The sequence below is a fragment of the Nerophis lumbriciformis genome, linkage group LG01, assembly GCF_033978685.3.
Source record: "Nerophis lumbriciformis linkage group LG01, RoL_Nlum_v2.1, whole genome shotgun sequence".
NCBI classification, from domain to species: domain Eukaryota; kingdom Metazoa; phylum Chordata; class Actinopteri; order Syngnathiformes; family Syngnathidae; genus Nerophis; species Nerophis lumbriciformis.
Window position 1 is genome coordinate 59,895,637 of NC_084548.2, and position 17,674 is coordinate 59,913,310.

At 39.7% G+C, this 17,674-nt stretch overlaps 2 protein-coding genes and 1 long non-coding RNA gene across 3 annotated transcripts in view; 2 read left to right on the forward strand and 1 right to left on the reverse strand.

The window, feature by feature from the left end:
* LOC140676632 (uncharacterized) lies at positions 1–12,507 on the forward strand. Its single transcript, XM_072914208.1, has 3 exons — positions 1–388; positions 9,967–9,981; positions 10,092–12,507. The coding sequence occupies exons 1-3, from the start codon at positions 265–267 to the stop codon at positions 11,114–11,116; spliced, it is 1,164 nt and encodes a 387-aa protein (XP_072770309.1). The 5' UTR covers positions 1–264; the 3' UTR covers positions 11,117–12,507.
* The window catches only part of LOC133570570 (uncharacterized), a 25,672-nt gene continuing 9,066 nt past the window's right edge, over positions 1,069–17,674 (reverse strand). The window contains exon 3 of the long non-coding RNA XR_009810226.2: positions 1,069–2,820. This is a non-coding gene — a long non-coding RNA (uncharacterized lncRNA). The remainder of the gene's footprint in view (positions 2,821–17,674) is intronic.
* The window catches only part of LOC133570289 (uncharacterized), a 24,548-nt gene continuing 23,667 nt past the window's right edge, over positions 16,794–17,674 (forward strand). The window contains exon 1 of the mRNA XM_061923141.2: positions 16,794–17,194. Coding sequence (XP_061779125.2) covers positions 17,149–17,194 — 46 coding nt within the window. The 5' untranslated portion in view covers positions 16,794–17,148. The remainder of the gene's footprint in view (positions 17,195–17,674) is intronic.

Sequence of the window (17,674 nt, forward strand, 5' to 3'; positions counted from 1 at the left end):
ACACGCTTCTAAGCCTCGGCACATCTCCTCACATCGCTACTAACTAGACTTTATTCATCCTCCGTGTCAGGATAAATTCCATTCGTCTCAGTCAACTTTGGAGATTATTAGGCCCGCTTAGCTTGCTAGTTATTTTAGCGCGCTAGTTAGCTTAGCGTGCTAGTTAGCTTAGCTTGTTAGCTGCTAACAAAGAGACGCGGATTTGATCAACACATCGCTCAGTTAAGATCAAGTGTGAGTGTAAAGTGTTGTGATTGTGTGAACATGTGCGAAAGAACGATAGCAGAGTACAAAGAGGAACTTTCTCGAACAAAAGAAGAGAACAAGAGACTACGTCAACTACTGGAGGCTGTTTTCAAGAAACCTCAAGTTGTGTTACACAGAACAGGTTTGTTTACTTCTTACTCTCACATGTTTACTAACTTTATATTTCATCATTAACATGAACATGACGTGTTAGATACATTTTGATTAATAGGTGTACTCAGACACATGATTGTTATTATGTTATTAGTGTGATGATCAGACAGCAGTCATTTTCATTAGATAATATTCAAATATAGGTGGTATGGCCCACTTATAATTAAAATAACAAAAATAATGTTGTTTTTCATCAGATATGTACGAGTATTGTATATGTGGATGGGGGACCTGCTTTGGAAATAATGTGTACCCCTTTCAGAGTTCACATTTAGTTCCACTTCAAACATTCACATGTTCCACAATGAGATGAGATGGTATAACGTGAACAGTTCTGGAACTTTCTAACTCGGGGGAAAAAACGGGATCATGTATTGGGTACAACAAAATGGTGGCTGCCAATGTAGTTTACAATGTCACTACGTCAGTAGTTGTCAAACTTTTTTCACCAAGTACCACCTCAGAGAATATGTGAATGTTTGGATTTCCAAGTGCCACCATCATGAATAGCATTAAAATACAGTAGCATAGTAGGCCTTAATTATTCATAAAAAACAAGGAAGACACGTTATTTAACAAGTATATTTAATATCGTTAGTTACTGTAACATTACACACAGTTTGAACAGTAAAACTGTGTTTGCATGTAGGAAAATAAAACACTGTACTTAAAGGGGAACATTATCACCAGACCTATGTAAGCGTCAATATATACCTTGATGTTGCAGAAAAAAGACCATATATTTTTTTAACCGATTTCCGAACTCTAAATGGGTGAATTTTGGCGAATTAAACACCTTTCTATTATTCGCTCTCGGAGCGATGACGTCACAACGGGAAGCAATCCGCCATTTTCTCAAACACATTACAAACACCGAGTCGAATCAGCTCTGTTATTTTCCGTTTTTTCGACTGTTTTCCGTACCTTGGAAACATCATGTTGTCGGAGGGTGTAACAACACGAACAGGGACGGATTCAAGTTGCACCAGTGGCCCAAAGATGCGAAAGTGGCAAGAAATTGGACGTTTGTTTAGCACACTTTACCGACGAAAGCTATGCTACGACAGCGATGGCAAGAATGTGTGGATATCCTGCGACACTCAAAGCAGATGCATTTCCAACGATAAAGTCAAAGAAATCTGCCGCCAGACCCCCAGGAAAAGAGAGCGGATGAGGGTATGTCTACAGAATATATTAATTGATGAAAACTGGGCTGTCTGCACTCTCAAAGTGCATGTTGTTGCCAAATGTATTTCATATGCTGTAAACCTAGTTCATAGTTGTTAGTTTCCTTTAATGCCAAACAAACACATACCAATCGTTGGTTAGAAGGCGATCGCCGAATTCGTCCTTGCTTTCTCCCGTGTCGCTGGCTGTCGTGTCGTTTTCGTCGGTTTCGCTTGCATACGGTTCAAACCAATATGGCTCAATAGCTTCAGTTTTTTCTTCAATTTTGTTTTCGCTACCTGCCTCCACACTACAACCATCCGTTTCAATACATGCGTAATCTGTTGAATCGCTTAAGCCGCTGAAATCCGAGTTTGAATCCGAGCTAATGTCGCTATACCTTGCTGTTCTTTCCGCCATGTTTGTTTGTATCGGCATCACTATGTGACGTCACAGGAAAATGGACGGGTGTATATAACGATGGTTAAAATCAGGCACTTTGAAGCTTTTTTTAGGGATATTGCGTGATGGGTAAAATTTTGAAAAAACTTCGAAAAATAAAATAAGCCACTGGGAACTGATTTTTAATGGTTTTAACCATTCTGAAATTGTGATAATGTTCCCCTTTAAATAATACGCAAACAAAAAGCTGCATCCTAGAAACTAACTGGTGCGCACCAGAATCTATCCAGATAGTTTCTAGGATCCAGCTTCCTCAGTTGACCTCTGACCTGGTCCACAGAGATGACTAATGTCTGCTAGAGGTGGTGGAGGAGGAGGTGGGTGCAGCCATGGCTCGGGGGGAGGCGTGTTGAGGGGAGAAGAAGAGGGGGTGGCTGCGATGAGGAGTGGGGGGTGGGGAGGACACATGCTGGTTGAACCGGTTGAAGAAGTCATTCAACTCATTGGCCCTCTCTATTGTCCCCCCTACTGCTCTGGTCTTTGTCTTGTGGCCTGAGATGGTTTTCACACCTTCCCAGAGCTCCCTCATGTTGTTCTGCTGCAGCTTCTTCCTGTAGCTGTCTTTAGCTGTGCTGCTCTCATTGCCTCCCTGTCTCCACTCCTGAAGGCAGCTTTCTTCTTGTTGAGGACAGCTTTAACCTCCTGTGTTACCCAAGGTTTGTTATTAGGGTAGCGCCGAACAGTCTTAGCAGGGCAGGTCGTGTCTACGCAGAAGTTGAGGTAATCCGTAAGACAGTGAGTCAGACCATCAATGTCCTCACCATGTGGAAACTGTGTACCACAGAAATGTGACATCAAACTTAGACATCACACTTAGACATTCAGTGACAGTTTTCCAGTGTTTGTCAATGATTTTTCTTTAGTTATTTAGAATTTTGGTACAGTAAAACCCTTTTAAACAAAGTGTTTGCTATTGACATTTTCTGAAATTTGTAGGTATAATCTTGCTATCGTTTACATTTCAGAATGTATAATATTGTGTTTTAGAGAAATGTTTTGAAATTTTTGTCAGGTTCAAACAACGATGACATCTATTAGACAAGAAGCAAAGAAAACAAACAGAGACAGGAGTCAATTTAGCTCATGAGGAGAAACATCTGGGCTGCAACTTCGTACAGTTTCCCACCACGCTCTGACGATGGAGTTCCACGCTAGGGTTGTCCCGATCCGATATTTGGATCGGATCGGCCGCCGATATTTGCCAAAAAATGCGTATCGACAAGGCATGGGAAAATGCCGATCCAGATCCAGTTTTTAAAAGATTCCAGTCGGTGTTTTCCAACGCACCTATTTAAATAAATAATACATTCCACTTTTCTGCTGCTCCCTAATTTCCGTTCCGCATTTTCCAGCACACCTACAACACATCCACAGGTCTGCGTCCTAACCGTTAAGAACGGCCATGTGAATTAAAAGTTACCGGTAAAAATGTCAGCTGTCTCTATGCGATATAGAAAATGACTATATCGTGATATTCGAGTATACGTTCTCACGCAGTTGCTTTTAGCTGCTGGCATTACACTACGTGCTCTTCTCACTTTTTCCTGTGTCTCCTTCTCACAGACAGCAAGCGCACCTTCTTACACACGTCACATACTGTCACGACATACGTCACATACGTATACGCCCTCGCGCAGCATAGAGGTAGCAACATGGCTAACGTTAGCTGTGATGCTAGCACAGCCGTGCGAGTGGTAATACAAATGAAGGAAGAATGAATGAATTCCCCCAAAAAACAGCAGGGGGTCCATCGTCTGGCGGTGGTTTGGCTTCAAGTGGGAATATGTCGAACAGACTACCGTAATTTGTCAAGTGTGGAGCAAAAGCGTTGCTATAAAAAGTAGCATTACTGCTGATATGTAGCATCATTTGAAAAGTCCCCTGCTAGAGAATGAAGAGTGTTTGAAACTGCACGTCAACATCTCCATTCGGTGCCACACGCCCACACCATCAAAATGTCGAGGCAAACATTTCCACATCAACACCGTATGAAAAAAAATGTGATTTTTTTTTTAGTTGTGATTTCCTTCTCTGCATGAAAGTTTAAAAGTAGCATATATTAATGCAGTATGAAGAAGAATGTTTTAATGTAGACACATAGAATCATCATACTGCTGTGATTATATGCATCAAGTGTTCATTCAAGGCAAAGGCAAAATATCCACATATATATCGTGTATCCCGATATGGCCTTAAAATATCGCTGTTATATATATCTCTGTTTGTCATGTATAATTTTGTCTATTTTGTGTTTATCCTTGAATAAACAGGTCAGTTTCTTGTTACCAACCATTGTGTATTATTCAAACTCACCTAATTCAGCTGGCTAGTTGTTATCAAGAATACTAAAACCATTTTCAACATGAATCTGACAACTAAGTAGGCTAAATAACTTTAATACATGCTCGGATAGGCCGGTATCGGATCGGAAGTGCAAAAACATCGGTATCGGATCGGAAGTGCAAAAACCTGGATCGGGACATCCCTATTCCACGCGTCCTCTTTTATTTGGGCCTGTTCTGATTACATAGCTGCAGCTGTTTCTAAAGGGAGGGAGGTCGTAAACAGCTGTTGCACTCGGTCATAAACAGTTAAAAAAAAAGGTGCCTGGAGCTGCGTCAGGTCTGCTCCCTCTCCGCTTTGTAGATCTCAGGTCAGGACAAGGTCTTCCTGTGGCTGCCAATAGATCAAAGAAACCGACACCTCCATGTCGCATCCCATTGCACACAGTGGAGTTTGACAAGCCTTTTACTTGATAAGATGAAATAAAGCTTTTGTCTTCTCGCAGGGCACCTGAACTCAATGGAACACAAAGTTGTGTGATAACTTATATACAATTATTCCGACAATTTTGTTATTATTGTTAATATTATCTGGAATCAATTTTTGGCAGCAGAAAAGTGGCAATTTGGGTAGTTATTAGCTCTAAAAAGGGTATTTCAACAAGTAAACAGTACAGTAGGTACTTGATTTATATATATGTAATGCCCATAAGGGTATTCTAGTAGAATATGCAGAAATAAGATGTGTTAATATCAAAATATTTCTTAAAATACATTTTTGGCAGCAACAAAGTGGCCATTTGGGTAAATATTTGCTGTAAAAAGGGTAACAAGTAAACAGTACAGTAGGTACTTGATGTTGATGTATGTAATGCTCATAAGGGTATTCTTGTAAAATATGCTTGTGTAAATATGCGATGTGTAAATATCAAAATATTACGTCAAATCACTTTTTGTCAGGCAATATTACATTTCATGACAATTTTACATAAATTAATACATGTGAAGTGAATTATATTTATATAGCGCTTTTCTCTAGTGACTCAAAGTGCTTTACATAGTGAAACCCAATATCTAAGTTACATTTAAACCAGTGTGGGTGGCACTGGGAGCAGGTGGGTAAAGTGTCTTGCCCAAGGACACAACAGCAGTGACTAGGATGGCGGAAGCGGGGATCGAACCTGCAACCCTAAAGTTGCTGGCACGGCCGCTCTACCAACCGAGCTATACCGCCCCATCACACATCCAAACACGTTGTACATATTTATTATGTGCAGGAAGAAATAACAGTTACAGTTGTGTGTATCTTCCAAAGAAGAAAGAGGTTTTATCACATCAACATGGGACTAACAACACTCCTTTAAAGGGGAACATTATCACCAGACCTATGTAAGCGTCAATATATACCTTGATGTTGCAGAAAAAAGACCATATATTTTTTTAACCGATTTCCGAACTCTAAATGGGTGAATTTTGGCGAATTAAACACCTTTCTAATATTCGCTCTCGGAGCGATGACGTCACAACGTGGCGTCACATCGGGAAGCAATCCGCCATTTTCTCAAACACCGAGTCAAATCAGCTCTGTTATTTTCCGTTTTTTCAACTGTTTTCCGTACCTTGGAGACATCATACCTCGTCGGTGTGTTGTCGGAGGGTGTAACAACACGAACAGGGACGGATTCAAGTTGCACCAGTGGCCCAAAGATGCGAAAGTGGCAAGAAATTGGACGTTTGTTCTGCACACTTTACCGACGAAAGCTATGCTACGACAGAGAATGCAAGAATGTGTGGATATCCTGCGACACTCAAAGCAGATGCATTTCCAACGATAAAGTCAAAGAAATCTGCCGCCAGACCCCCATTGAATCTGCCGGAGTGTGTGAGCAATTCAGGGACAAAGGACCTCGGTAGCACGGCAAGCAATGGCGGCAGTTTGTTCCCGCAGACGAGCGAGCTAAACCCCATATCGACCCTAGCTTCCCTGGCCTGCTGACATCAACTCCAAAACTGGACAGATCAGCTTTCAGGAAAAGAGCGCGGATGAGGGTATGTCTACAGAATATATTCATTGATGAAAATTGGGCTGTCTGCACTCTCAAAGTGCATGTTGTTGCCAAATGTATTTCATATGCTGTAAACCTAGTTCATAGTTGTTAGTTTCCTTTAATGCCAAACAAACACATACCAATCGTTGGTTAGAAGGCGATCGCTGAATTCGTCCTCGCTTTCTCCCGTGTCGCTGGCTGTCGTGTCGTTTTTGTCGGTTTCGCTTGCATACGGTTCAAACCGATATGGCTCAATAGCTTCAGTTTCTTCTTCAATTTCGTTTTCGCTACCTGCCTCCACACTACAACCATCCGTTTCAATACATTCGTAATCTGTTGAATCGCTTAAGCCGCTGAAATCCGGGTCTGAATCCGAGCTAATGTCGCTATAGCTTGCTGTTCTTTCCGCCATGTTTGTTTGTGTTGTTGGCTTCACTATGTGACGTCACAGGAAAATGGACGGGTGTTTATAACGATGGTTAAAATCAGGCACTTTGAAGCTTTTTTTAGGGATATTGCGTGATGGGTAAAATTTTGAAAATAAAACCTCGAAAAATATAATAAGCCACTGGGAACTGATTTTTAATGGTTTTAACCATTCTGAAATTGTGATAATGTTCCCCTTTAAATCTCATCAATACCACAGAAGAGGCAAACTGTCCTTTTCCGGGCACGATAAAGTCTTAAATAATGTCAAACACGTAGCGATACAGTAACCAGAAAGATGAAGTGTTTGTCTTACACCTAGTAATCCGCTGTGGACAGACCAAGCCAAAAATGCAGGTTCAGCGAGCTCTGCACGCCCCCCCGAAGGAAATACGTTTTTGGCAGGCATTCACATTTTGCCACAACACCCCTAAAGGGACATGGGGGAAAGTCCTAGTTGGAAATACAGCCGAATTAACTCCTGAAGTGGCATTTTCACACAGACCTCAAACCATGCGCACGCATCCAATGCTTTCTGGTGCGCACAAGATACATATACAAAAAAAATGTGTCCCCATGTCTCTTTAGGGGCTCCGTAAAAAATAAGTAAGTGGCTTGTTTTTTTTTTTTTAAATCAACATTTCAAAAATAAATCACATGATGGGAGTCAGTGGCGCCCCCTTACGTCATTCATTGCAATGACAGAAAAGTGAAAGTGATTGAAATTGTGGCCATAATACTCCCTGATTTTTTAAATCTACCCCTTGTTCATGTTTATATTATTGTTCCCTTTTACTCCTACGTAAGCTGGTTTTTATACAAAACATTAATAAAATATTCAAATATCAAAGAATGTGACGTTTCAAAAGCACCATTGTAAAAAAAAAAAATTGTAAGTCCATGAAGTGACGTGGTCTTCCGGTATTTTTGTCCTTACATGATGCCTTTATTTCTCTTTTTACATTTTGACAGAGGGAGGTATTTAAAAAAAAAACATTTATTTGTGTTTTTAAGTTATCTACATGTATGTGTACATGTAGATGCTGTACCGGGACAGATCCATTAAGAGTTTGAGCAGATATGTGTCCCATAGGAATTAACTATACACAATAAAACATTGACAAATATATTGGCCCTAGTGTGTGAATGTGAGTGTGAATGTTGTCTGTCTATCTGTGTTGGCCCTGCGATGAGGTGGCGACTTGTCCAGGGTGTACCCCGCCTTCCGCCCGATTGTAACTGAGATAGGCTCCAGCGCCCCCCGCGACCTCGAAGGGAATAAGCGGTAGAAAATGGATGGATGGATGGAAAATGATGTGTCACATGAATGGTTTTTCAAGTAACACCTTTGTGACATGAAAAAAACACAATACATGTAAATAAATCATGGCGTTTACTTTTTGATATTAATATAAAACTCAAACCAGTTTGGCTAATGAAGATGAAGTCCAATAAACATGCTTTGTTCTTCTCCAACAACGTCTCCTTGTAGTTCAGTGCAACAGTTTGGCCAACAAAAATAAAGACTAGTGACACCTCTCACATCGAATACACAATCTTCACAGCCAGCGTTCAATTCGATGAGATGACAAAACATTTGAGCTAGTATTGATGTTAATTGAACACTGATACAGTTTGCAGTTAAAAAAAAAGGAGAAGTGAACAACGCAGCAGGAAAGGTGTAAAACAGTACTTGCAACGTGGTGCCTCCCTGTTTAAAGTGTCACCTTTTATTGTTAGTTTTGAAGCCCAAATACCTCCATATTGTATTTCACACCCTCATTGTTATGTTAACCAGTAGAATTGTAGTTTTTTGCCTTTCTTCGTCTTCAAGATGTTATTGCGTGTATGCACTTTGTGTGTGCGCCTCGACCCTATTAGTCACTCAGATGAAAGAGTGGAAGCGGTACTTTTCAAAGGTGGTATCGCACCGATTTCAATTGATTGTAATGTATATAATGTAATGTATTGTGGCCAAACAGCTCAATTTTTGTTTCATCTGACATCACATGGACAAAGATAAGACCTTCTGGAGGAAAGTTCTGTGGTCAGATAAAATAAAAATGTAGCTGTTTGGCCACAATATCCAGCAATATGTTTGGAGGAGAAAAGGTGACCCAGGAGCACCATTACTACCGTCAAGCATGGTGGTGGTCGTGTTATGCTCTCTGCCTGTTTTGCCGCCAATGGAACTGGTGCTTTAAATGGGACAATAAAAAATGAGGATTACCTCCAAATTCTTCAGGACAACCTAAAATCATCAGCCCGGAGGCTAGAAATAAGGTTTTAGAATGGCCTTCCCAAAGTCGTGTGGACAATGCTGAAGAAACAAGTCTATGTCAGAAAACCAACACATTTAGCTGAACTGCACCAATTTTGTTAAGAGGAGTGGTCAAAAATTCAAGCAGAAGCTTGCTACCAAAAGCGCCTTATTGCAGTGAAACTTGCCAAGGGACATGTAAGCAAATATTAACATTGCTGTATGTATACTTTTGACCCAGCAGATTTGGTCACATTTTCAGTAGACCGATAATAAATTCATAAAAGAAGCAAACTTCATGAATGATTTTAGTGACCAACAAGTATGTGCTCCAATCACTCTATCACAAAAAAATAAGAGTTGTAGAAATTATTGGAAACTCAAGACAGCCATGACATTATGTTCTTTACAAGTGTATGTAAACTTTTGATCGCAACTGTATTTATGCATGTGTATATGCATATATATTCATCCATCCATCCATTTTCTACCGCTTATCCCTTTCGGAGTTGCGGGGGGTGCTGGAGCCTATCTCAGCTACAATCGTGTGGAAGGTGGGGTATGTATATATATATATATATATATATACTGTATATTTATGTATATATGTTCAGTTTAACAGTCCAGTTGTGATTGATTGAATGCCCTGAGAATTATACTGGACATTCTTTTGTAATTGTCACAAAATAACGTGTAGTATTTTGTTAATTTGTTGCCAAAAATATTTTTATTTTATAGATATTTTCAAAGCAGAATATTGTCCTTAGGGCCCTCTGGCACCTCATGGGGGACCCGTGAAATCTGTACCTCTTAAGACCTCACTGTTGGCTTTGTACGCTCATGTTACTTCTGAACTAGTCAAAGTTGACGCTAATCGACCTGTTTCTTCTCCTTTTTACAGAATGTGAAAGCAAAAGTGAGTCCACAAATAACCGAATCGTAAAGCAGAATCGGAAATGAAATCTGAATTGGTAAAATCTTATCTATTTTGATCCCAGCCTGTGTTTGTCTTCTTGTGTCCTGCAGACGTCTGTGAAAAATATCGTCCACCTGAGCAGCAGGAGGGGTCCTCCAGTATGGAGCAGAAGAGGTCACAGCACCTCCACGTGAAAGAAGAGGAGTCACAGACCCCCCACTTTAAAGATGAAGAAAAACAGCGGCTGTCCACCCACTTCATAGAGGAAGACAAGAGACACTTCATCAGTGTGAAGAGTGAAGATGATGAGGTCAAATGTGAGAGTGAGGAGAAGAGAGAGGCGGAGCCTCCAAGCAGCAGCTCAACTCAATACATGACAACAGAAGCTGATGGAGACCATTGTGGGGGATCACAAGCAGACAATCTCTTAGCTCCACTATCAGATAGTGAGGACACAACGTCTCACTCTCCTGACACTGATGATGAAGACTCTAAAGATGATAAGACATGTCACACTGACAACACACACTTCACATGTTGTCACTGTGACAAAACTTTTAAAGACCATAGTAATCTGAAAAGACACATGAGTACACACACTGGAGAGAAACCTTTTTCCTGCTCAGAATGTGGTAGAGATTTTAGACTAAAACACATGCTGAAAGTACACATGAGAACACATACTGGAGAAAAACCTTTTTTATGTTCAATCTGCGGTAAAGATTTTACTCAAAAGCACCATTTGAAAATACACATGAGAATACACACTGGAAAAAAACCTTTTTCGTGTTCAATCTGCGGTAAAGATTTTACTCATAGGCACTATTTGAAAATACACATGAGAATACACACTGGAGAAAAACCTTTTTCCTGCTCAGAATGTGGTAAAAGTTTTGTAATAAATCAAAGTTTAAAAGTACATATGAGAACACATACTGGAGAAAAACCTTTTTCATGTTCAATCTGCGGTAAAGATTTTACTCAAAGGGAGCATTTTAAAGCACACATGAGAATACACACTGGAGAAAAACCTTTTTCATGTTCAATCTGCGGTAAAGATTTTACCCGAAGGGACCATTTCAAAACACACATGAGAATACACACTGGAGAAAAAACTTTTTCCTGCTCAGAATGAGGTAAAAGTTTTGTAATGAATCGAAGTTTAAAAGTACACATGAGAACACACACTGGTGAAAAACCTTTTATATGTTCAGTATGTGGTAAAAGTTATATAGAAAGATAGCAATTAAAATCACACATGATAACGCACTCTGGTGAAAAACCATACTCTTGTTTAAGCTGCAACAAAAGTTTTGGTCACCTAAACACTCTTACAGCACACACGAGAACACACAGGAGAGAAAGTGTTGAGTTGCTGTGTGTGTGGTGAAAGATTATCTTCTAAGTACCAGTGTAAGAAACACAAGTGTGCTGGTGAGAACAGCAGCAGCAAATGAAGATGCAGGATTTGAAATAAAGTTAAAGTTAAAGTAAGTTAAAGTACCAATGATTGTCACACACACACTAGGTGTGGCGAGATTATTCTCTGCATTTGACCCATCACCCTTGATCACCCCCTGGGAGGTGAGGGGAGCAGTGGGCAGCAGCGGTGGCCGCGCCCGGGAATCATTTTGGTGATTTAACCCCCAATTCCAACCCTTGATGCTGAGTGCCAAGCAGGGAGGTAATGGGTCCCATTTTTATAGTCTTTGGTATGACTCGGCCGGGGTTTGAACTCACAACCTACCGATCTCAGGGCGGACACTCTAACCACTAGGCCACTGAGTAGGTAAACTGTCAAAACTTTAACTTTGACTTTCTAACAACATCAGCACATATAACATGTGTGACATCAATGTTGTGTGTGTAACACAATATTGTTATATTGATTCTAACATTTATAGATTAGACACTTCAGATTAGTGCTTTTATTTCAGTCAAGTACATGAGTTAATATACACATTTGTGTACTTTAAAATGAACAGAACAATTTGACTGAAAAGATGAAAATAAACTACATAATATATGTTACATACAATACACATTTTATGTGTAGATATTCATAATTCACTGTTATACTTATTCATAATAGTGTTTTATGTATGTTTTTTGATATAATGAAGGGTTACATATTTTATTTTCTAATTCTAGATGATTCCATAGATGAACTCCTTTATATTATGTACATATTTGTTTTACATTTGTTCATACCTTTGCTTTTGAGTATTCATCAATCCCTCTTAGTTCATATTTACTGGTTCACATCTGACACATCTTCTGGACCACATCTGGAAGCATATTATTATTTACTTTATACATCATTTGAGCAGTTGTGTTTTATACAATTTTTAAATGTGACTTTATGAATCGTTTGTTGGCTCTCTATAACACATTGTATTACTTATCTGTATTACTCTTTTGTAACAAGAATATTGTTGTGTGATTGTTGTATATGTATGGACCCAGACCTTTATGCAATAAACAATGTATGCTTCAACTAAAGTTGGGTGCAATAAATGTAGTTAATATTTGTGGGTATTTATTTTATTCTATTTATTATCGCAGTCCATTTTTTTCAATGTTTTCTTTATATGACTTACATGTAGTTTCCAGCTTACTTCATCATCTAGACCAGGGGTGCTCACACTTTTTCTGCAGGCGAGCTACTTTTCAATTGATCAAGTCGTGGGGATCTACCTCATTCATATATATAATTTATATTCACTTATTTATGAAATATATGTTTTTGTTAACAAGTTAAAGGTGTTTAATGATAATGCAAGCATGTTTAACACATATAGTTAATATTGTTAAAAAATTAAAGGTGTTTAATGATAATACAAGTATGTTTAATACATATAGTTAATATTGTTAACAAGTTAAAGGTGTTTAATGATAATACAAGCATGTTTAACACAGTTAATATTGTTAAAAAAATTAAAGGTGTTTAATGATAATACAAGAATGTTTAATACATATAGTTAATATTGTTAACAACTTAAAGGTGTTTAAAGATAATACAAGTATGTTTAACACATATAGTTAATATTGTTAACAACTTAAAGGTGTTTAAAGATAATACAAGCATGTTTAACACATAGATTCCTTTTTTTCATGAAGACAAGAATATAAGTTGGTGTATCACCTGATTCTGATGACTTGCATTGATTGGAATCAGACAGTGGTGCTGGTAATGTCCGCATTTTCGAATGGAGGAGAAAAAAAGTCCTCCTTTCTGTCCAATACCACATGAAATCAGTTAGTTTTTGGCATCTTATTTGTCCAGCTTCCGTACTTCTTTGTATACACTTTACAAGAAATACATTGCCGGCAAACTCCGTAGCTTGCTAGCTTGTGCCTGCCAGCTTTCTGAGACTCTTATTTTGTTTGTGCAACTGTGCAGTCGGTCTTTGGAGTTTTGACGACAGGTACGGCACCAGAGTCTGTTGAAATAAAGTGTTTCTCGCCTTCCAGTCGGTAATTTTAATGAGCTGGCAGCAGCCAGCGTCATCTCAGAAGACCCTCGGGTGCTGTGAATGTCAATCAAGTGAGGAAAGTGACGTCATAGTGAAGATTTATGATCGCTCATTTTTAGGACTATTTTTTTAATGCCTGGCTGGTGATCGACTGACACACCCTCCGAGATCGACCGGTAGCTCGCGATCGACGTAATGAGCACCCCTGATCTAGACTAACTCAGTCTGGAGCAGTGGTTCTCAAACTTTTTTTGTCATCCCCCACTTTGGACAAGGGCGAGTTTTCAAGCCCCACCTGCCCCCATCGCCCCAACAGAACGCTAACGCCAAGCTTAACATTTTCAAATTTATTGAACATCAAGTAACATCAAGTTGTATACATTCAAACTCAATAACATAAAATAACATCAAGTTCAATAATAAATAAAATAACTGTGCAGCTGTGGTATAACTTGCCCATCCATCCATTTTCTACCGCTTACTCCCTTTGTGGTCGCGGGGGGCGCTGGAGCCTATCTCAGCTACAATCGGGCGGAAGGCGGTGTACACCCTGGACAAGTCGCCACCTCATCGCAGGGCCAACACAGATAGACAGACAACATTCACACTCACATCCACACACTAGGGCCAATTTAGTGTTGCCAATCAACCTATCCCCAGGTGCATGTCTTTGGAGGTGGGAGGAAGCCGGAGTACCCGGAGGGAACCCACGCAGTCACGGGGAGAACATACAAACTCCACGCAGAAAGATCCCGAGCCCGGGATTGAACCCAAGACTACTCAGGACCTTCGTATTGTGAGGCAGATGCACTAACCCCTCTCCCACCGTGCTGCCTGGTATAACTTGCATCAAGTTCAATAATAAATAAAATAACTTGCATCAAGTTCAATAATAAATAAAACAAAAGTGTTATAACATGCATCAAGTTCAATAATAAATCAAAAAAAGTGTTATAACTTGCATCAAGTTCAATAATAAATCAAAAAAAGTGTTATAACTTGCATCAAGTTCAATAATAAATCAAATAAAAGTGTTATAACTTGCATCAAGTTCAATAATAAATCATATAACTTGCATCAAGTTCAAAATAAATAAAATAAAAGTGCCACTTTGCAATCTTTGCAAAAAAAAAGGAGGAGATGCATTTGGGAAGACAGGGCAAGTGACAGCACTTTGCCCCGGGAGAGCCACCTTGCTTCACTGTGAAACACATACTTGCCAATCCTCCCGGATTTTCCGGTAGACTCCCGAAATTCAGCGCTTCTCCCGAAAACCTCCCGGGACATATTTTCTCCGGGAAATCTCCCGAAATTCAGGCGTACCTGAGTGACGTGTCGACAGCATGTTTTCACGTCTGCTTTCCCACAATATAAACAGCGTGCCTGCCCAATCACATTATAACTGTAGAATGATCGAGGGAGAGTTCTTGGTTTCTTATGTGGGTTTATTGTTAGGCAGTTTCATTAACGTCCTCCCAGCATGGCAACAACACACAACAACAGCAGTCACGTTTTCGTCTACCGTAAAGCAGTTTGTCTGCCGTAAACAGCAATGTTGTGACACTCTTAAACAGGGCAATACTGCCATCTAATGTACATGCATATGTGACATTAACATCTAGGGCTTTTAGAGAGTGCAGTGCACAACTGCGCGCACAACAGGGAGACGAAGCAGAATTCATCATCAGAGAGGGTGTTCAGCATGGTTAGAAAAATAATGACAGAGAATAGAACAAGGATGGACAATTCAACCCTTAACTCAACAATGAGTAGATGAGTGTTATGTGTGTGTATATGTGTAAATAAATGAACACTGAAATTCAAGTATTTCTCTTATTATATATATATATATATATATATATATATATATATATATATATATATATATATATATATATATATATATATATATATATATATATATATATAGCTAGAATTCACTGAAAGTCAAGTATTTATTTTATATATATATATATATATATATATATATATATATATATATATATATATATATATATATATATATATATATATGTGTGTGTGTGTGTGTGTGTGAAATACTTGACTTGGTGAATTCTAGCTGTAAATATACTCCTCCCCTCTTAACCACGCCCCCACCCCCAACCGCGCCCCCCACCTCCCGAAATCGGAGGTCTCAAGGTTGGCAAGTATGGTGAAACAGCTCGGCTGTATGATCAGCTCCCATTTCCTCACACAGTGCAGAGAATAGTCGCGCTTTCAGTGGTCGTGTTTTGATCAAATTTACCGCGCTCACATATGTTAAAACCTCATTGAGTTCGGGGCTGAGCTGCCTTGACGCGAGTGCTTCCCAGTGAATGACACAGTGTGTCCAATGCGCATTTGGTGCAACCCTCTTTATTAGAGCCTGCAGCTTGTTTCTTGACCCTGCCATGGTCATTGCGCCATCAGAGCAAAAGCCCACACAGTTTTCCCATTTAAGGTCGTGTTCTTTGAGGAAACTGTCCATTATCTTGAACAGCTCATCAGCAGAGGCTCTATTTTTGATGTATTTGCAAAACAGCAAATCCTCGCACAGTGACTCGCCATTCACAAAGCGGACGTATGCGATGAACAGGAAGTCTTTATTGCTGTCAGTAGCTTCGTCCACTTGTAAAGCAAAACGACTTTATTTTCATTTGTCTCCGAGTTGTTCCTCAAGATCACTTGCAATGTCGCATATACGTCTCGCAACTGTGTCGTTTGACAGTGGGACAGCTTTTCATTTTGCTGCGCTTGTCTCGTCAAGTTTGTTCCGCTTAGCCCCGCCCCCATTAGTTACTGTTGCTATGCCTGTCAAACTTTTGCTCCTACCTAGAAATGTAAAGCCTACAGGAAAAATAAGTAATTTACATTTATTTATAAAGCGGATTTCACAGACAGAATCACAAAGTGATTTACAGTGTGTATAGAAAATGAAAGCATAGTAAAAAAAAAAAAATCTAAAAAAAATAATAAAAAAATTAAAGTGAAATTCCCTCCCGTTCCTCGCGCCCCACCTGTCATGTCTCTATTCCCCACCAGTGGGGCGCGCCCCACACTTTGAGAAACGCTGGTCTGGAGGATGTTTGTAATGTTGAGATGTATTGGAGATGCCTTGGTTTGTTTGGATGTTGTCAATAGGTCAATTGTTCTATTTAAACATGTTGTCAGATCTCGCGAGAGAAACAAGCAACCAGCTCTATTACTTCTTCTTCTTACTGGCAGTTTGCAGCCATGACTTGAAAGGTTCATACTGCCACCTACCGGACTGTAGAATGTAGTGTGGGCCATGGGACAGAAGGGGGAAATCCCGTTAAGAACCCGTGGAGGGCAGCAATACACCTAAGATCTTCTACTAGTCTGCTGGAAATAGAAAGAAGAAGAAGAAGGAGGAAAAAGCAAGATGGTGTTTGGGGGAGAAAGTCTAAACGTGGGCATTATAGTTCTGTATTTCTAATCAGTGCATACATGTGCACATATATGTTGTTTAATAGAGTAAACATCGTCAATAATTGTTTGTATCCGGATACATTAGTCTGAGCGCATTTGACGCTTCTTCGCTTGTTAGCTAGCTTAGCCTGTTAGCTGCTAACAAAGACGTGACACATTCGTACAACTACGCGCGGATTAAGAACACAAAATTAGTGATCAACACACATTGCCAAGCAGAGAAGGAGCGACAACATCAACTATGGACGCTGTTTTCAAGAAACATCAAGTTGTGTTACACAGAACAGGTTTGTTTACGTCTTACTCTCACATGTTTACGAACTTTATATGTATTTATTACTGCCATTCTTAAATATGTTGTATGTAAGAATGTGGGTGTTGTTGATGCACGCAAGTCTGGTACTTGCAACCACGTGGTTGCTTAGCTACCTGTAAAAATTAGTTACTTATCAATCAATCAATCAGTGTGCACTTATATAGCCCTAAATCACGAGTGTCTCAAAGGGCTGCACAAGCCACAACGACATCCTCGGTACAAAGCCCACATCAGGGCAAGAAAAAACTCAACCCAATGGGATGACAATGAGAAACCTTGGAGGGGACCGCAGATGTCCATTCCATAGTGGATCTAGCATAATAGTGTGAGAGTCCAGTCCATAGTGGATCTAGCATAATAGTGTAAGAGTCCAGTCCATAGTGGATCTAGCATAATAGTGTGAGAGTCCAGTCCATAGTGGATCTAGCAAAATAGTGTGAGAGTCCAGTCC

What these genes read in the sequence shown, in the direction of transcription:
- LOC140676632 (XM_072914208.1), top strand. Translation starts at nt 265, where the DNA reads ATGTGCGAAAGAACGATAGCAGAGTACAAAGAGGAACTTTCTCGAACA.